The sequence below is a fragment of the Sceloporus undulatus genome, chromosome 6 (assembly GCF_019175285.1).
Source record: "Sceloporus undulatus isolate JIND9_A2432 ecotype Alabama chromosome 6, SceUnd_v1.1, whole genome shotgun sequence".
NCBI lineage: Eukaryota > Metazoa > Chordata > Lepidosauria > Squamata > Phrynosomatidae > Sceloporus > Sceloporus undulatus.
Genome location: NC_056527.1, coordinates 96,739,519 through 96,760,867, shown reverse-complemented (window position 1 = coordinate 96,760,867; position 21,349 = coordinate 96,739,519). Strand labels below are relative to the sequence as shown.

Below are 21,349 nucleotides of genomic sequence, written 5' to 3'. Positions count from 1 at the left end.
TTCTGAGAGTCCATAAAGGACAGAGTTGAGATTTTTTCAAAGTTTTCTCTGTAACAGTAGGGGCTAGAAACTTGATTTTTTTAGGAACAACAAACTCAGGTTTCTAAGGACTAGAAACTTTAAAAATAAAATAAAATTAATGTTGAAACTCTCAGGGTGCTTAGTTTTGCAGCAGACAGAAGCACTTTCATGGATGCATAAGGGAAAAAAGGACTGGTTTTTGACCTTCAGACTCATTTGCTGGAATCTAGCCCTGTGAAGTGCCAAGTGAGATGGATGCCTGCTAGATGCCAACTGCCGCAACCCGTGTGTGTCCCTTCTGCTGGTATGATCTTTGGAAAGTCTCTAGTGCTCAAAAGTCCAGCAGTGATTGCCTTTGATAGTCAAAGCGGTTGGGTTTGGACTTGGGCCATGTCAGAGAACAGCTTGTTCCAAGGATACAGGAACTTGCGAAGACAGCAGCAAAAACGCGAGTGACAGCTTGAGGCGCTTCCTACTCTTGTGGCTGGGCTTGCAGCAGCAGGGGAAGAGTTCTTGCCAAGAGGAATAAGGGCTGGCTAGCCACATATTTCCCCTCTATACCTCCAAAAGGCACTCTCCTGCAAGGATGGACCTCAGATCTAGTTTTGGATTTTTATGTGGCTGAGTCACTACTACAGAGGAGCTACATTCATGTCCACAAAGCTGTAGGCAACAGAGAGCTGGTGGCCCAGGCTAGTATAGTGCAGTTACTTGCTACAGAGTGGATGGGTAGGGGAATCAAATCAGAATTATTATTTTGAGTGGGATGGGATCTCCTTGCCTTGGAATAGCTCAGGCTCTCTCCCAGGGTAATTCTATTCTAGATGTTTGGGCTTCAGCTCTCAGAAGCCCAAGGCAGCTTGGCTAACGTTAAGGGCTATGGGACCTGAGGTCTAAAATATATAGTCTATAAGTTCTCCCAGCCTTGATTTATGCTCTGATCAAGCTGAAAGAAGAAGATAGCATAACACCAGAGTGTCCTTTAGTGTAGCACATGGAGAACTTGGGGTTAAGTTTCCTCCTTCTTCTGATCTTAACAAGTCTCATTTCCCTCCCCATGTGCTCTGCATACAAGTGGTTTCAAATGGATTTATGGAGAAAATGTAGCACCTATTAAAACAAAAGGTTTCTATAAGGAAGTGGATGGGCAAAAATGGGAGTGGATCAAGACTAAGTCAATTATACATTGTTAGTTCTGTGCCTTCAAGTCATTTCTGACTCATGGCAGCCCTAAGGCGATCCTATCATAGGGCTTTCTTGGCAAGTTTCTTCAGAGGGGGTTTGCCATTGCCCTCCTCTGAGGCTGAGAGAGTATGACTTGTCCAAGGTCACCCAGTGGGTTTCATGGCCAAGCTGGGATGTGAACCCTGGTCTTCCAGTGTCCTAGCCCAATGCTCAAACCGCTACACCTCTAAGTAATTATACTCAGTTCCCACTAAATTCATTGGGGTCTGAGTCGCAAGTAATTGATCTCATTGATTTCAGCAGATTCTAAAGTGAAGGGAACTTACAACATAATTATATCTGCTCAGAGATAAGCCTCATTTAATTCAATAGGACTTGCACTCAACAGGATTTATGTGTACCATTTTAGCCCATGTGTGGATTTAACTCATTTTGCTTTGGAGGAAGGAAGCTAACACATAACTTGTGAGAACCAAATCAGAAGGGAATGATTTTTAGGATGTATAGAAGAGATAGGTAAAGGTATTAAAGGTATTTGGAATGTAACTCTCATCATCCCTGAGCATTAGACATACTGTCTTGGGCGGAGGAGAGCTATAGAATATCATACAAACACATATACACAGGGGAGAAGGAACTTCATGAGTTAGATCCAGATTGCAGTAGTTGCCTGTTGATCCCACTAAAATCAGAGGCGTAAATTAACCATGACCTCACTTAAGTCCCATTGATTTCAATAAGGACTAAGTGTAACTAATCATACAATCCTATACCTGTCTATTTAGAATTAAGTTCAACTGAAATCAGTGGAGGCTACTCCTGTGTAAGTAGATAAAGGATTAAAATCTAGGGCTGCATCTGCACTGTAGAAACAATCCAGTTTGATACTGCTTTAACTGTCATGAGTCAATGCTATGGAAATTTGGTAACTACGGTTTTGTGAGATATTTATCCTTTTCTGTTAGAGAGCTCTGGTGTCACAATAAACTACAGCTGCCAGAATTCTATAGCACTGACCCATGGCAACTAAAGTGATGTCAAACTGGATTATTTCTGCAGTGCAGATGCAGCCTTAGTCTGGATTCAAGGCTGGTAACCATCAATGAAAATGTTTGGTCTTATATTTGGAATAATTGGATAGTCTTTTCTATTTCTATTTGTCAGTAAATGATTTTTACTGGCACATTATTTCTAAGTGGTGTTATATATCAGAGAAGTTAAAGAAGATTTTTGGAACAGGTTAAGGAATATGACGAAAAGTTGTAGAAAAAAGGAAGATAAATTCATATGTAGTGGAGATATCTATGTATTAGATTGTCTTGAGCAAAGACCTTATGGGTTATTCATATCATGATTAGTTATAATCACCTAGATACTTCAAAGGCTCTATTAGAGAATATTCTAGATTATGTAAAGGAAGAAATCCAGGGCATAATTTAGTATTTATTAGTTGTAGCTAAAATATAATTGGCAAGGTTCTGGAATGAGATTTAAATCCTGAAAGTGAAAACCAGGTTGCTAATGATTTGGAATATTATAAAGAAGGCAAGACATGATGTTAAATTAAGGTAGATCAGACCTTTAACTGATGGTTTCATTTACAATGGCATCAGCTTTATTTATCCCTGGAAGGAATATGGATGAGGGTTTGGCTTTCTGAAAGAAAATGAGGATGTGGATTGGAAAGAGCATCCAGATTGCTAAAAGGGCAAGAGGAGCAGTTTCTGTAATGATGCAGATTTCTGTAATAAGCTTGCAATTTGTCTTTTTTCCCCTGTGTATATGTGGTGTTTGTATGTATATTAAATAAATGACTTAAAGAGTGCTCCTCACAAAAACTAACCAATGTTGTTCTTTATGTGTTGGAAGAAAGAGGAACATAAGAGGATTGGAAATTTTAATTTGGGTGTAGGGTAGGAAATGCCATCAAACCTGACACTCCCAGCAAAATGAAGACAGACATCAGCTAGGATTTGTTCATGTTCTGGTATCTGGTAACTGGGGGGCATCTTGCCTACCACCATAAAGGCTTCAAGCCTGGTACTTATGGCATGGTGTAGTGGTTTGAGCATTGGACCATGACTGGAGACCAGGGTTTGAATCCCAACTCAGCCATGTAAACCCCCTGGGTGGCCTTGGGCAAGTCACATTATCTCAGCCCCCAGAGGACGGCAATGGCAAATCTCCTCTGAAGAAACTTGCCTTAAAAAAAAATCATGATAGTGTGGCCTTAGGGTTGCCGTTAGTTGGAATTGACTTGAAGGCACACAACAACAAAGCTCTTATAACAATGTCTTATAGTTATACATTTATCCCAATTCCCATCCATGCTACTAAAGCCTTCCCCAGTTTGGTGCTGTCTTGTTTGTTGGACTACAACCACCATTTGCACCCAGCCAACATAAGACCATTCTGGCTGTGTACAATGGCTTTTTAATCAAACACATCGGGAGGCATCAAACGGTCATGCTGTTGCAAATTCTTCTATCTATGAATGTTGCATGTTCATATACTGCAAGACAGAAAGGACAAACAAGTGGATGCTGCTAAGAATCCTACTTCACAATCTCTCTCCTCCTCTTCTGTCCTTGGTGTCTCTGACTCATGCCTTTCCACCTCTTGCTCTAGCCCCCTTTGCTGTCTAGGGTGGTGCTGCACTTAGGTAATTTTAGATGCTGGACTGAGTAGTTTTATGAGGTTATTACTTCATTTAATTCAAAGAATGCAAAACCAGTCCAGCCCTGACATATTTCATGCATATTTTCCCAAATGAGCGCTCTAAGGCTGCATCCGCACTGCAGAAATAATGCAGTTTGACACTGCCATGGCTCAATGCTATGGGATCCTGGGATGTGTATTTTTGTGAGATATTTAGCCTTCATCGTCAGAAAGCTCTGGTGCCACAACCGACAAATCCTAGGATTCCATAGCATTCAGCCATGGCAGTTAAAGTGGCATCAAACTGCATTAATTCTGTAGAGCAGATGCAGATGACCACATTTTCTCTGGAGTCCTGCCCTGACAGCACCACTGCTTTGAGGCTTAACTTCTTGGTCCTGTGCTTCCTTTGCTCATGTCACGGCTTCACCCTAAAGCCATAGGAGATAATGACAAAGGACAAAGTGTGCATCTGAATCCTCACTGCCAAGTTCCTGCAACCTAACCCTGCAGACTTGGAACTGGAAGGAAAAGCTTTGGGAATCATTTGTGATTTATTCTCTTCTCCCAAATGATTTGTCCCCCCCCCCCACACACACACTCTCTATCTTCTTAGCCATTCTTTGTGTCTGCTGTTTCAAAGGGATCTGTCCCAAAGAGCACTGGGTTGAGTTGAAAGTTGGTTCATGTGAGGATCTTCCTTGCTGAACAGGAGGTCACTGATGGCAGCTGGGAGAGCATCCATCACCAGCTGGGGAAGAGGAAAGGACTGGAATCACTGCCCCTTCTCCAACAGATGGTTGGAGAAGGCAAAGCAGATAGTGCTAACTATTTATTTCGCTATATGCTGCAATGCAGTATGCGTGCACAAAGGCTGGCTAAGTGGTTAATGGTTGGGGAAAGGCACTTTGCATATGCTTTAAAATCCTCTTCATTTCAAAAGATTTGCTGTGTTCCAAGGCTGGCATTGAATTATTTTATTTTTTAGAAAACTGAGCTTTCACTCAAAGCAGGTAATAGGAATTACACAGAGGCGATGAGGATATATGGTACCAGATCCAGATTTTTTAAAAAATGTAATCTGTATTAATAATGATTTTATATTTTTGCATTTGTATATTCTTGTATCACTTTGTTTGGCACCTACATTTTATTTTAAATGTATTACTGTCACTGTAGGTTTTTCTCTCTCTATCTTACCTTAATTATACTGAATTGTGATGGCTAATAGCTTTTAGCAATAAACAAACCCGAAAGCAGGCAGTGGAAGTGTCAAAACATGTCTGTCTGTACTTGGGCGATTCCCATGCAAACTATCCTAATTTTTATTTGTAGTATTTATATGCCGCACAATATTAAAGTTTGCTGGGTGACTTACTATAACTTCAGATAGGCTTGCCAAAATTCAGTTTGCATGTTTTGTTTCTTTGATGGGTGTCCCAACTTTCCTTTGAAATGCTATTTGATTTTGAAGGGTTGTTATTGTAAAGGAAGGAAAGGCATTAAAAATAATGAATTTTATACGAAGAAGGACCAGTCTTGTGCATGCTTACTTGGGACAGCATCCCAATGAATTCAGTGGGGCTTCCTCAAGAGTAAAATTGAGTAGAACTGTAGCCTTCAATGGGTATGGAGAACAACTCCTATGAGCCCCATCCTATATTGCAGAACTTGTAGTCTAAAACCTCTGGAATACACCAGGTTAGGGAATGCTGATATTTGTAGCTGTAGATAACAAAGTGAAATATCATGTGGGATTTCTGCCAAATGGCAAAATTTTACCCATTTGACAATCTTCTTGGAAACCCATGTAACACACTCCTAATCTCCCTACTCATTATCATTGGAGATAGTGTTTTCCCTCTGCTTAATGCAGTATCATTTAAATAGCTTTTCTTTGCAAGTGGGTATAGCGTCATGTTTATGGAGCTTGCCTTTAAAGTAACCCCATTATGCTATTTTTAATGTTTCCATTTTATAGAGGCAGAAATTAAGACCTAGAAATGTCCGTAAGATTAAGCAGACATGGGGTGAAGGCTGGAGTGGAAATCTGAGTGGAGTGGTGGCTGGTTCCTCTGTCTGTGGGGCATACACTAAAACCCAAAAGAGATTCACTGTCATTCCACTGACATGGAAGCCACCACCCACCACTACTTTTTCTCCATGTCTATGTGTGGTTCTCTAGCTCAGGGGGTGGCAAACTTGAGCTTTTTGGAGTAGACATCTCTCATTCTCTCTAACCATTAGGCATGCTGGCTAAGGTTGATGGAACCTGGGAAGCCAACAAGTGCCAAAGGGCTGCATAGTCCTCAGGCCTACTCCAGTTACTACTTGCTAACGTGTTGCTTGAGTTCCTTGCATCCTTGAGATTTTGGGGTCCCTTCTGCAATCCCTTCCACTCACCTTAATGAGTTTGCAGCGGATCTGGGCCGAGACCATGTGGCTGTTGCGCAGGTTGCCCACCCGGAACATGAGGCAGAGCTTCCCATCTCGCTGGGAGATGACGGCGGCCCGACTAAACATGAGGGTCTCGGCACGCTTCTTGGGCTGGGACATCTTGATAAACATACACCCGATGAGGAAGGCATCCACCACAGAGCCTAGCAGAGACTGGAAGAGGAAAAGCACAATGCCTTCGGGGCAGCGTTCGGTGATGTAGCGGTGCCCGTACCCGATGGTGGCTTCCGTCTCAATGAAGAAGAGGAAGGCAGAAGGGAAGTTGTAGACGTTGGCCACACAAGGGTTGTGCCCAGCGTTGTGGCCCTGGTGTATCTCCAGGTCCCCCCGCATGTAGGCGATCCCCCACCACATGGAGGCCATGACCAGCCATGCCACCGTGTAGGTCAGCAGGAAGATGAGGAGGTTCCAACGCCACTTGAGGTCCACCAGGGTGGTGAAAAGATCTGAAATGTAGCGGCTGTTCTCGCTACCCAAGTTTCCATGCTGGACATTACAGCGGCCGTTCTTGTCCACAAAGCGCTGCCGTTTTCGGCGGGAGGAGGTGCCCACCACGGCCTGGTAGTCGTCGCCAAACTTCCTCCGCACCACCGACATCCCGGGTGTCAGAAGGAGCACCTTGTCTGCTTGTCTGTCACTCTGTCTTAATGGGTTCTTCCTAAATGGTGCTGGAGCAAGAACTGGACCAGATGACCTACTCCTCTGGGTTTGGACCCACAAGCTGGAGTTGTCTGAATGAGCTCCTTTGTCTTCTGATGAAGGGGGCCAAAGGGATTGACTAATGCATGGTCAGGAGGAGGCAGCGGTGGTTGTGGACTGACAAGATGAATGCAGAAGGTTAGGTGGCTGTTCTCCTGATGCCAAGAGAGGGGAAAAAGGGACTGGCTCAGGGTGAGCTGGTTGGGCCACTGGATGGTAAACCCTGGTTGTCTTTTCTGCACATTGGGCAGATAGTCAGATGCTTGTGTGCCTTCTCCTCTCCCTCATGGAAGACTGATGCTGGAGAGGAAGGAAGGAGGGAAGGCAGAAGGGAGGGAAGGAGAAATGGAAGGAAGGAGAAAAGGAAGGATGGAAGGAAGAATGAAGGAAAGGAAGGCAGGAGAGAGGGAGGGAAGGAAGGAAGAAGGTAAGGAAGGAAGAATGGGAGGATGGGGGAAAGAGAGAAGGAGAGAAGGAAGGAAGGAATGAGAGAGAAAGGGAAGAAAGGAAGGAGAGAAGGAAGAAAGGAAGGAAGGAGAGAGGGAGGGAGGGGGAGGGAAGCAAGAAACGAAGGAAGGAAGGCGGGAAGGAAGGAGGGAGGGAAGGAATCAAGGAACGAAGTAAGGAGGGAAGGGAGGGAAGAAAGGCAAGAGGGAAGGCAGCTAGGCAGGCACCGAGTTGTCTTGGGCAAGTGAGCCCTTCTCTCTGCTGGTGCTGCCTGGGATCTGGAGGTGCTCCAGGGGCTGACTGACCAGGGGTGCCCTCTTGGCACTAGTCTGGGTGGGTTGAGGATGGCTGGCTCAGGGGGCACAGACTGGGTCGAGGGGCTGCCCTCTTTCTGTCTCGGGGCAGAGCTGGCACCGGGAGAGGCAGCGGGCACCGTGGGGGGGGATCCCTCTTCTTGGCACAGGGCTGGTGGAGAGGGTTCCTGCCAGGGACGCTGGCACTGCTGGGCACTGGCCCCTCTCTCCGCTTCCCTGGCAGCTGCTGTGCCCCGGGCCCCCCACCTACCTGGGACGGGACAGGCGTCGCCCGCCTTCCGACGTGACGCTGGAGTGGCTTCGGGGCAGAGGGACTGTCCAGCCCCGGCGTGGCTCCCAGGGACTCCCGGGAAAGAGGGATCGGAGAGGGAGAAAGGCTCCTTGGGGAGGGAGAGATCGCTTCTGCAAGAGCTTCCCCAGATGCGCCCTCCGAAACTTAAACCCTGGCTGGGCTCCTTGGAAGGAGGGAGAGGAGGGGCCAGGAAGGAAGGAAGGGAAGCCGAGCCAGGAGCCGAGAGCAGCAGCAGCAGCAGCAGCAGCAGCAGCAGCAGGAGGCTCTTCTGGAGGAGGAGGATGCTGCTGCTGCAGCTGAAGCGAGAGCCAGGAGTCCCAGGATCTGGGCATAGAAGGCGCAGGGAAGCCGGGCAGGGCTCTGCAGCGCCGCCCAGTGGCCAACGTTTCCCTCCTTTCGCATCTGCGCTGCAGAAATCACCCGGTTGGAGCCCGCTGTAATGGCCCTGGCCCCAGAATGTGGGATATGACACTTATCCCATCTTCTCTTAGCTTACACTTGTCTCTTATCTTAATCTTATTTTATGACTCTTATCCCATCTTTTCTTACACTTGTCATTTATCTTACACTTACCTTACTCTTATCTTATGACACTTCTCTTACACTTCTCTTATGACACTTATCTCACACTTACTGTATCGCTTATCTTTCACTGACACTTATCTTATGACACTTATCTTACTCTTATCTTATGACACTTATCCCATCTTATCTTACATTTATCACTTATCTGGCACTTACACATCTTACTCTTATCTTATGACATTCAAAGATATAGCCGTGTTAGTCTGTAGAATCAATATGTAGAGAGATCTTGTAGCACCTTTGAGACTGACGAAAATAAAGACGTTGGCAGCATGAGCTTCCGTAGACTAAAGTCTACTTCCTCAGATGTATCTACAAAAGTCTATGAAAGCTCATCCTGCCAATTTCTTCCTTTCAGTTAGGTTCAAAGGTGCTACAAGATCTTTCTACATATTTATCTTATGACACTTATCACTTATCTTACACTTACCTTACTTTTAACACTTATCTCATCTTACACTTACCCTTATCTTATGACACTTATCATATACTTACACTTTTCACTTATCTTACACTTATCTTCCTCTTATGACACTTATCACTTATCGTACACTTACACGTATCTTACACTTATCATATGACACTTATCAAACACTTACACTTACCTTACTCTTATCTTATGGTATTCCTGATTCAGATTATCCTTGGAAAGAGATGCCCCCCCCCCAGGCTGGTGTCATCCGATGCGGGAACTTAGGGTGTCACCCTCCTCCTGCATTGATCTCCTCTCATACCACACCATTGTTGTTGTTGTTGTTGTCTGCCTTTTCATTTTCACCTGTGAGCTTCTGGAGGTTCAAAGCTGGGAAGAAACAACTCAACTAGCAATCTATGCATTTGAGTGTGTATATGAATGGGCTTTCTTCCATTGTCAAACTCAGACCAGAATGTTTGTTGGGTGCCTTTGTTTCCGACTTATGATGGCCACCCTAAAGGTGAATCTATCCTGGGGTTTTCTTCACCAAATTTGTTCAGAGGCACTTTGGCATTTGTGATCAATGGGAGTCCTTCTGTTTATCCAAGGTGACCAGGTGTCCTCATCATAAAGGAAGACAAGGCACCGCAAAATGTAAGGACCCTCAAGAAAAGGGGAGGACATGACCAAAGAAAAGCTAAAGACACTAAAATAAATGCAAATCAATGCTTCTCAGTCATGCTCAAAAGGGAGGACATTTTGGAATTCCTCCTGCACAGAAAGTTGAAATGTAGGACATGTCCTGGAAAAGGAGGACATCTGGTCACCCTACAAAGGAGGACAAGGCACTCCAGAATGTAGGACCTTCAAGACAAATGTGGGTGATGACCAAAGAAAAGCTAAACACATTCATAGAAATGTAAATTCCCTGCTTCTTAGTCATGCACAAAATGGAAGGCATTGTGGAATTCTTTCTGGACAGAAGGTTGAAATGTAGGGCATGTCTTGGAAAAGGAGGACATCTGGTCACCCTGCATTGATGAGAGCCTTCTCCCCAGATGCAGCAAGTTCTTTAGGATGGAAGTCTCATCCAACTCAGCAGAAAAGGAGAGGGACCTTCAGAGAACCCTCTCTGCATTGACTTCCCTTGAGGCTGAGAGCGTGTGCCTTGCCCAAAGTCACTCTGTGGATTTCCATGGCTGAGAGGGGAATTGAACCCTAGTCTCCAGAGCCGTAGTCCAACGCTCAAACCACTATGCTGGCTCCCATATTAAGCAAATGTTTGTTGTACTAATGTTACTCATAAATGGTAAATGGCCCATGTATCGTAATGGCAGGAGTTGTGACGCAAGCAAGTTGAAAAATTAAAATCATGCCTTTCAATTACAATATCATAGGCAAAGCCTGAAGGTATTTACATGTATATAGTCTCATGTGGTTAAAGTGGAAATCTGGGAAGAGGAAGAGCTGATGTTCTTAAATGAATATTTAGAAGATTTTTTAAAAAAAAATAATTTTATTTTTCATTATTTTTCATTATTATTTCATTATTTTCAAGTATTATTTTTAATTAAAAAATGGGGCCTCTACTTTTCCTTCCACTGAGCCTCATTCCAGTCACACTATCTCTTAAGCGTTTTAAAGGGATGCAGGCAAAAAGCCCACAGGCCGTTTTTATCAAAAGGCAGATGTTTGGGGAATAATGGTGTTAACCCTCTCTTCGGGTGTCCCCTGGTGTGGTCTGCACCCAAACACCTTCCTTGTGTTGCCCCTGTCCCCAAGTCCCAGTCTCCCTCCTTGGGATCTCCCTCACAAGGTTGATGTTAGGATATAGTGAAACTTGAATGGTGCCTGGAGCTCATTAGACAGAAAGTCAAATGAATGAAACTAATAAATAAATAAATACAATAAACCCCAACATATGCTGGTTTGAGTTTTACAGTGGGACAAAGTCCACTCATATATGTGCTCAAATGCATAAAATAATAGTTGCCCAGCTTTGAACCTGCAGAAGCCCACAGTGAAGAGGCAGAAACCTTCTATTGGCCCTATCTGCACTGCAGAAATAATGCATTTTGTTGTTGATGTTGTTGTTGTGTGCCTTCATTTCTGACTCATGACGACCCTAAGATGGCGAACCGATCATAGGGTTTTCCTGGCAGGTTTCTTCAGAGGGGGTTTGCCATTGCCATCTTCTGAGAATGAGGGTGTGACTGGTCTCCAGAGTCATAACCCAGCTCTCAAACCACGCTGGCTCTCTAATGCAGTTTGACACTGCTGTAACTGTTATGGCTCAGTGTATGGAATTCTGGGATTTTTAGTTTTGAGAGATATTTAGCCTTCTTTATCAGGTATGCTGGTGCCACAACAAACTGGAAATCCCAGGATTCCATAGCACTACCATGAAAAGCCTAAGGGCCTGAACAGACAGGCCAAAATAAAGTTGCTTCAGGTCAATTTGGAGGTATGCTTTTTAAATGACATATGTATCTTAAGAGGCCAGAAGCCACACCAAAGTTGCGCTCCAGTCCTTAGGATGCATGCATCATTTAAACAGCATACTTCCAAAGTGACCCGAAGCAGCTTTATTTTGGCCTGTCTGTTCAGGCCCTAAGATAGGATTCCCATAAACCAGGGTAGGCTTGAAGGCATACAAGAGCAACAAAAACAATTTAGATGTATACTGCCAGTGAATGTGGAGGCTCCATTTTAGTTAACATCCCTTGCTGATAATCTTTTCCCCCATGAATTGCCTAATTACTTTGCCTCTTCATCCTTAAAGACATTTGAGCCTGTGGCTACCATTGCAACCTGAGGCCCTGACTTCCACAAATAAATCATGTGGTGTGTGAAGATGTGCCATCTTTTGTAAGTAAATCCATAAATGGCAGGGCTTACAGGATGCTTTGAACTCGGATACCAATTTTCTATAAAAAGGAAGAGGAGAGGAAAGAATTCATACATCAGTAAGTAGTTTTATCCATTAAAGTCTCCCAAATAAGGGGCAAACAGCATGAACAACCCAAACCTCATGCTTATGAATAATGTTGCTTGCTTGGATGTAACATTACAATTCCATTATTTATTCAGGATTTATCCCATTCCCTTAAGGTTTAATACATGTTTACAAAATATTAACTGTATATGGTAATTTATTGGGGCTTGGAGCTGTACTGTCTCTTTGTGGGGGAAGAACAAAGTAGATGTTTATCTTTGGAGTTTTTCTCTCTCAGCTGCTTTTGATAGCAGATGCTATAATGAAAATTACCTTGCCCTATCAGTCAATAACTGTCAGTCAATCACTTTTTATACTCTACCTTTCCCCCACGTTGGAACTCAAATCAATTTACAGGATAAAAAGAAATACAAGTAAAAACTCATATACCGTACATACTCAACTATGTACAAGTTGAGACCAGGTTTGCGGGCAAAAATTATGGATTTTGATATAACCAAAATATAAGTTGAGGGTAACACTTAGGGGCATGTAACAAAGGATGTAAAGGATGAAGGAAAAGAAAATGATGGAAAAGCAACTATGGATTCCAAAGCAAAGAATAAAAGTACAGTTGGTCCTCCGGTTTTGCAAGGATCTGCTCTGGAACCCCCCCCCCCATAAAAATGGAGGTTCACGCATATTCAAGCCTCATAGGCTTGAATAGGGTGCCCCCTGTGTGTGCGGCCTGGGTGCGTGTGCTTGGCGTGTGTGCCATAGGAAATAGCAGAGGTTGCCCCTCCGTGTATATTCGAGGGCGCAGATCTGAGATGATGATTAAATGACTGATTTATCCCATCACCACAGGTTCTTCTTCTTTTGTTGTTGTTGTAATTGTTGTGTGCCTTCAAGTTGTTTCCGATTTATGGCAACCCTAAGAGGAACCTATCACAGGGGTTTCTTGGCAAGTTTTGTTCAGAGATTTGCCATTGCTGTCCTATGAGGTTGAGAGCATGTGATTTACCTAAGATCGCCCATTGATTTCCATGGCCCAGGGGGATTCAAAATCTGGTCTCTCAGTGTCCTAGTCCAGAGCTCAGAACACTATATCATGCTGACTCAAAACAGCTATTGCTTTAAATAATCTGTCAGTGGTGTATGTTAAAGAATGTAACCTCAATGATTTCTCAGCCTAAATTCTGTTCAGCCTGGTCTTGTTTAATAATAATAAGAATTCAACATTTCCTCTCCCCCTGTTTTCAGGTCATCCCTACTCATCTCCAGGCGCATTATTTTCCTGCTTGCCAGCAGAGGGGTCCCTAGAGTATGACATGAGCTAGGAATCCCAGCAACTGTTTTCAATCTTATTTCTTTGCAAATCAAGCTGGTATCTCTCTAGAGGAAATGCAAACAGACAAGGTACAAATGAATGATAAGGACTTGAGCTTGTTCAGATCTGAGGCTTCCTTCCATCTGCTCCTGGAAACTGCTTTGCTATTCAGGGACTCACGTCTCTTTGAAGAGTCAGGTCTTAATTCAAACGGTGGCATATGTGTGGCATAAAAGTTCAAGAGATGCACGCACCGGATCAGAAAGGGGGAAGCTGAACAATGGCTTCCACTTAATGGATGCCCTTTGTGCTTTTCTGTGCTTTCTCGCTCCAACATGTATCCATTTCCAATCATCCCGATGAATGGACTGATGCTTGTGGTAAACTCAAAGCCTCATTCCCTGGAAGTAGTTGGGGGATTATGGAAATTGTAGTCCAGGAATATGGAGGGCTTTGGAACATATGACATAGAATCATAGAATAATAGAGTTGGAAGAGACCACAAGGGCCATCCAGTCCAACTCCCTGCCATGCAGGAAATCCAAATCAAAGCATCCCCGACAGATGTTACCTTTCTCTCATTCTTTGTTCTTGTTTTTATTACATCAGTGTCTTACTTTTTAGGGGTTCTGAGTTATAAGACAAAGGAGGATATAGATGGTATAGGTAATAATCTAGGAACAATGCCAGGTAGTACCTAACGATACCTTCAGTTGAAAAACACCCTGCAAGTACAAATGTAGCATTTCAGGAAGGCAGTGGGACTTGAACTTCTCTCCCCAATATGTCAAGACAGCCTTCTCATCCTGGTGTTCTCCAGAGATGTTGTACAGTGGTCTCTCCACATTCGATGGGGTTAGGAGTGAAGGATCCCCATTAATGTGGGAATGTGGGAAAACCACAAATAAAAAAAAACAACACTCTTCTTTTTACCAAAGAGAACACCACTGTAGGAATTTTCAGGTCCTCCAGTGAAACATCTCTCCCCTGGATGCCTGCCTTGGGTTGGTAATGGGCTGGATGAGGGAAAACAAACTCAAACTGAATCCAGAGAAAATAGAGGTACTCGCGATAGGTACCCCAAGTCCAGGGAAGGAGCACCCATTTCTTTATTACAACTTTTCTCATTCCAGGCAACAGAAACCCAACATTAAAAAGAGAAGCTGGGCCTTTTTTGTGAGTTAGAAAGGAACAGGCATTGTTTGTAATCTGAGTCATCTCACCAGAAAGTGAGATGTGAGGTAACGCATTTGCTGAAGGGAAGAGAGAGACAGACAGAGAGAAAAAGAAGACGATGGGTGATAATGAGAATTAATAAAAAACTGACGGGACGTCATATTGCGATGAACATCATATCCTGAAACTATAAACAGTGGAACTCAAATGCCAGATGGTAAGTACAGTGGATCAGTTGTTAGGAAATGAGATATTTTCATCTGGTCATTCAAAAAAGAAGACTGTTATGGAAGCTTATTGAGCCAACTAAAAGATACAAAATACTGTATATTGCTGTACATTTCAAAGCTCCACAGACTTCTTTAATGGGCAAAGATGGTAAAATAGCATATGGGGAAAGATAGTGGTAGCATTACGGTCATGGTGTCTACATTTTGAATGTTCCAGAAACTGTAACATCCTTACTGCTGTGCTTACCAGATGAAGAAGCCCATGGAGCTTTGAAAGCTTGCAACAAGTATATTGTGTGTTTTGTTTGGCCAATAAAGATATCATTGATGGGTTTTTGTTTGCTTTTTAAAAGTAAGTTCTCAAGCTCTCCTTTTTGTGCATGTGTATGTGTGTGTAGGAGAGAAAGACAGAAAGAGCGAGAGATGACCACTCTATGGATGGTATCCTGTTACTGAAACATGCAGGGGCAAGTCCACCTTGCACCTGGTATGTGTCTTTTGGTCACTGCAGTGGTTTGTATTCTCTTCCACATTCTGCAATGACCAACTCCTCTGACTTACCATTTAGCATCTGCAGACCTCCCGCCCATGGCCATTTTATGGCTGTGGCAAAGAAGGGGAGATTAGAGAGGCATCCCTGTATCCAGAAGCAGAATGATTATATCATCTGCTGAGACCTCAAAAGGACTCTAATGGATCTCAGTAGATGATGTCTTCAGTCTGTGCTATGCTTCTCAAACTGCTTTCCACTACCCACTGAATGGCCATGGTGTGTGTTTGTGCAGCAGCTAAATGGTAGTGGTGGTGGGGTTGAGTGGAGAGATATAGGTCTGCCTGCAGCACTCTTACCCATGTTGTGTCATGTAAGATCTTGTCTTATGTCTGAGTGTATGATTGTGTCTCTGTATGGATGAATGGTGCATGGTAGTGCAGAAAACTTCTCAGTGTCCTCCCTGACTCTAATATGCACCCTCCCAACCTCCACTTGTCCTCTAGAAAAAATTACTTTCTCTAATGGTAAATCATCCCTTCAAAAGCCTTCTAAATGTAATTAGCCCAAAGTAGCCCCTTTCAATATTTTGTTCTGTGCTTTTTTTGGAGGGGAATTAATGAGACCTGCAGTAGTCAGTCTGTGCCCCTTCCCATGTATATGAGACGAGGGAAGAGCAAAGAAAGGAAATTACTGAGTGTGACTGCATCATGCATGGTGCGTCTGTCTGTTTCTGTGTGTGAACACCCCCCCCAAGTGTGTATTTGAGGACTCCGTTTGTTATTTAAAGACAATTGGGATGGGGGTTGAGGCCCCAAATAGTTTTTTTAAAAAATACTCTAAAAGATGGGTCACAGATAAGGCTATTAGGTACATGATCTGCACAGCTCCCTCAGTGAAAGATAAAGAGAGGAAGAAGAAGAAGGATGGCTAAAGAGCAAGAAAGAGAAAGGGTTGGGGGGCTCTGGCATCAGCAACTGTGCCAACTTTGGTCAAACATACTACTTGCATATGTCCTCCAACAAAATAACGCTGAGGAAATGTGACCCTAGCAAGAGGAAAAGGTTACCCAACTCCAGCTTTATTGGTCTGAAGATTTAATTCTGTTTATGTCTTCTCTCTCCAACTTTTCTGTTTGTCTTTGCTTTTGTTGCCTTTATTATATTTTGTGCTTGTCTGGAGAGGGCCTCTTGTTTTATGTATTTTGTTTACAGTATTTTGAAAAGCCATCTAGTTTTGCAATGATAACGGCCACTGCCATCTCTGGTTCTGAGTAAAAGGTCATAAATCTTGGAACTGAAATTGGATAAGGTGCCCTGTTTTACTTTTCCTCAGCAGCATAGTGAACACAAAGCACAAAGCAATCAGACAGCATCACAGAGACGCGGCTTTCTTCTATCGCAGCCTCCTAGTCAGACCTTGAGTCACTTAGTTTTTGCAAACTATAGCTCCTGCAAAACAACTCCTGTACTCTTGTGGTTGTCTGAGTGCTGGACTATGACTATGGAGACCAGGGTTTGAATCCCAGCTCAGCGATGTAAACCCATACTCTCTCAGCCTCAGGCAATGGCAAACCTCCTCTGAATAAATCTTGCCAATAAAACTCCATAATAGCTTCACCTTAGGGACGTCACAAGGATTTGGAAATGACTTGAAGGCACACTACAATAAGAACAACAAACTCCCCCAGCCCACATGACCACCAGTCTGCAATGGGAATTAGGTGCTATCTGAAGGGGAGTTGGATTTTCTGTCTTTTTGAGGGTAGGCTTTTTGAAAAGCTCCCAGTGGGTTGGTTGTCTTCTCTGGTGAGGTAGAGAATCCCGCAGGTGAGATCAGCTGCTTATACTCCACTTGGCTTCAAAGCATTTCTACATCCCTTCCTGCAGTTGGTAGCTTGGCTATGTTATCTCTGGCATGCTTGTTAGTTAACATGAGGAGGAATGAAGACAGCAAGCTCCACTCTTGTCAGCAACAAGCCTTCAGCCCGGGCCACAGGCATGCGGGGATCTGAGAGTCATTTATTAGCATGCATGCAGGAATGAAATCTCAGAGTCAAGGTTTGGCAGGGCACCCGCTTGCTTTATCTCCGTGTTGTCATTTGTCTGCGGTACAGAAAATTGTTTCCCTTCTCTCCATGTGAATGTGCAGTCCATCTAAATAAGAGCGATGACTACAAGGAGAGAAAAGGAAGGGAGGTCGATGGGGAAGGGAGGGAAACATAGGCAGAGAACTTTCTCTGTTCAGTTTTAAGCATGGAAGAAAAAAATCAGAAAAACAATGGCCAAAACTGACCAGAGGAGAGCTAGAATAGTTAAGCTGGAAACAACTGAGAGGCTATGCATTCTGCACAAAGAATAGCAAGGCCAGCTCTACTGTTAGGTGGAGTGAGCCAACTGCCCCAGGCAGTGGATTTTGCATGTCATGAAGAAGCAACAGATGACTGGTTTATTTAATTTTCTGTAATAGATTTATTGCTGCCAGGGACGAAGAAAGGTGCTGTAATAGATTTATTGCTAGGAGGGAAGAAGAGAGGTGTGTGTGGGATTTTCTGTCCAAGCAGTGTGACATTCTTGGCTTTAAATAGGATGGAACTTGAGTTGGCTGAGTAGATGGTGTCTCATTTCCTGCTCTGCCTCAGGCAGCAAAATGTCTTGGATCAATCCTGATGAACAGAATCAGATCTGTCGTATCAGGAGATCCTATTAGAATATCTCCTGCTGTACTACCATGTGGAGCAACTAACTCACCAAATTCAGTGTTGCCATTTTCTAGTTGAAATAAGTTCAGTTTGGCCTGATCTTGGAGTGGTGTGGTATGTCCTAGAGGGAATGAAGTGGGGAGTAGGCTCTAGCTCTTTCAAACACTCTGTCTTTGTGTGTTCAAATATATTCCTTTCCTGTCACTAAATAGCATTTGATGTTCTGCAAAGTCATCAACTACCACCTGATCACAGGTATGAGCTGATAAGTATATCAGCTGAAAGGCCAGAACTACTGGATGCAAAGTGAGTTATGGAAAATGGATGCAATGCATTTGAGAAGTTCATTAGCCGAATTGTGCAAAATTACAGGATGGATGAAATCATATCTAACTTTAATTAAAACGTCAATTACATCTAATGAAATGGTAACAGTGTTAAAATAACAAACTAAATTTCTTCTTTTCTTTGTTATCATAATGCTTGAGGGAGGATGAAAGCTTTTCCCCAGGTCCTCCACTTCAAAAATCCTCCCCTCCAAAAATGCCTCCCTCAATTTGTACAAAATGATGAAGCTAAATCAATCTGGATTTGGTTAGTGTCTTGTGAGAAGACATTTGGGAAGCCCCATGTATCCTTCCTTGAGCTCCAATAGGAAAACCAGAGTGCTGATGTGGGGAGGAAAAAAAACATAGCATGAATCCAGCTAACTCAGTAGAATGAACTAAATCATAGTCAGGTCACTGTTATGCTGCAGGGGCAGGTTAATAATCAATACTGGAGGATGGCCATATGCAGAGAATAAAATCAGAGACCATACAAGCAACCTATCATCCTTGTATAGTTGTTGGACTCCCCAACAGCCCCAGATAACATGGCCAGTGATCAGGGAAGATGGGAGATGTATTCCAACAATATACAAAAATCTACACATTCTTACCCCTACAATATCAGATATTCCAGTCTTTGTGGATAGTTTATTAGTATTCTGAAGGCTTGTACGCCAGCCTTCCCTGAAAGAAACTAAGTGACTTGCTGCAATTTTTTAAAAAAAGTACGTACAATAAAACCAAATCCATAAAATACTTTATACAGCCCCCTGAGGATAACATCATAAAATAGGACAGAAAATTTTCAGCATTGACAAAAACAACCCAGAAAACCAAAATGTGACTAAGAAAGTGATAGCATGCCAGAGAAAGAAAGAAAGAAAGAAAGAAAGAAAGATCCCATCTTATAATCTTGAATCTCAAACCTATGTCAGCAACTACAGGAGCCTTCCTCAAACCAGTGTCCCCAGATGTGTTGAAATACAAGTCCCATCTCCCCAGATATGGAGGGCACCAGCTTCTAGAAGACCCATTGTGTGACCTTGGGCAAGTCACATACTCTCAGCCTCAGGGGAAGGCAATGGTAAACCTCCTCTGAACAGCAACAAAATTTAGCCAAAGAGGAAGACTGGCTAGAGTTACAGGACCATAGACATCTCCAAAAAGAAATTCATTTTCACAAGATCTGGTGCTCAGCTGCGGACTTTTCTAGAAAGGTCTGAAGAAGTCTTGAGTTCTCACTATATTGCTTTTTGCATTTTGTGGGGTTTTGCTGCTTGTTTCAGTCCCTGCCTTCCCATTACAATCTTTTTTTTTGGGGGGGGGGGGGCTGTTTGAAGTGATTTCTGGGATCTGTTTTAAGGCTCTTCAAGAGTTTTTTTAAAAAGGACAGAGTTTGCTAGTGTAGTCCTATGATTTAAACCACATTTTTTCTTCTCATTTTTTCTTAAATTTTAAAAAGGAGTCATAGAACTATAGTGCAAATGTACCATTTCACTGGAGCACTATAGCATTGTAACTCTTTTTTTCAAAGGAAGAGAAGGGTACATATTATTCTGATGCACCTCAAAAAAGAAAGAAAAAAGAGAGAAACCCACTTGAGGTTTAGAATAAAATTATGCGGCTGGTATTCAGAACTGTCAGAAAATAACGTGGGACAGAAGAAACATCATTTGGACATTTAAAAAATTCTAAGATCTAAAGCAACAAATACTACAATCTCCTGATACATTTGCCCTGTCTGGATGAGCTATGAGGCTTTGTATCATGTTTAGGCCATCTTACAGTCATGCTATACCCAGTTCTTTATGGGGTAGAGCTCTATCCTGCTGCTTAGAACTCTGTTGCTTCTTCATTGTTTCCTGCAGTGTCTCACCTGTATTGTAAACAGTCTGCAGGTGCTGGGGAGCATAATGTGTGTGTCCTGTGCCTTCAAGTCATTTTTGACTTATAATGGCCTGAAGAGGTGAACCTATCACAGGGTTTTATTGGCAAGTTTCTTCAGAGGGGGTTTGCCATTGCCATGCTCAGATGCTGAGAGAGGGTACTTGCCCAGGGCCACCCACTGGGTTTTCATAGCTGAGTGGGGATTTGAACCCTGGCCTCCAGTGTCCTAGTCCAACACTCAAATCATGACAGAATGCTATAATAGCCCTGGTGTTAAATGAAGCCAGTTCTTCAGAGCAATGTGACTCCTGGGGTGTTCTTTCCAGGCCTTCTACTTTGGTAATCTCAACAGATACAGTTAGATGTCAGGCCGTGCGTCTGGTTAAGCATCTCCATAGCATAACCTGTTCATTTTTGTAACCCATTTTGTTCCTCCAGAGGCAGCCCTACCATAAAGCACAGTTAGGTGACCATCTTAAGTCTCAAATGCTGGGAGGAAGGAGAAGGAGATAGGAGAAAATAGCCATGGGCCATATTGCCTGTCCTACGTCTCCTATTAGCCTACTGCCTTCAGGTGTGGTGGAAATAACTGCGCTATCACTAATGTTAAATAATGTTTTAATTACCAGTCTTATCAGGTACTGGACATAGAATGAGAGGATGTGTTATCTTGTTGAATGTTAGGCAGCAAAATGTCTTGAGACCACTCAGGTCTGTCCTGTCCACTGCTCAGAGTTGGGGCAATTTTCTCTTGCAAGATATCCCATTCCAGGGCTAGCAGAGGAGCAAAGATCATTTGGAAACATGCTTGGGTGGTGATAATTCAGAGCCTGGAAGAGTTACTTTTTTGTACCGCAGCTCCTTGAATTCCTCAACCAGCATGACCATTGCTCACACCTATAAACGGTTGCTGAAGGCTCAAGACTGCAGTTAATCATTTTCTTCAGTATTTGGTGCCAGATGCGATATAAGCAGAGATGCTTCTGGTGCTACCAGCCATGCTCGGTGTTGGATTCTTGGATTGGTAGTAGACAAAGAACTGTTCCTAAGCTCTGAGTGATGTGTAGCATTGGCCTTAGTCCCCACCTTTCTCTCCAGAATCAGAGAGCCAGATCTCAGCCATTCTTCAGCAAGAAACCAGAGGAATTCACAGACACTGGGGATTCAGGTCTGACATTCAGGCTGAAAGAAAGAAAGA

At 43.4% G+C, this 21,349-nt stretch overlaps 1 protein-coding gene across 1 annotated transcript in view; it reads right to left on the bottom strand.

The window, feature by feature from the left end:
- Positions 1–8,247, bottom strand: part of LOC121932459 (G protein-activated inward rectifier potassium channel 1-like) — a 32,455-nt gene extending 24,208 nt beyond the window's left edge. The window contains exons 1-2 of the mRNA XM_042471088.1: positions 8,032–8,247; positions 6,268–7,137 (exon numbers count right to left, since the gene is read on the bottom strand). Coding sequence (XP_042327022.1) covers positions 6,268–6,918 — 651 coding nt within the window. The 5' untranslated portion in view covers positions 6,919–7,137; positions 8,032–8,247. The remainder of the gene's footprint in view (positions 1–6,267; positions 7,138–8,031) is intronic.
- Between the last annotated feature and the right edge of the window lie 13,102 nt (positions 8,248–21,349).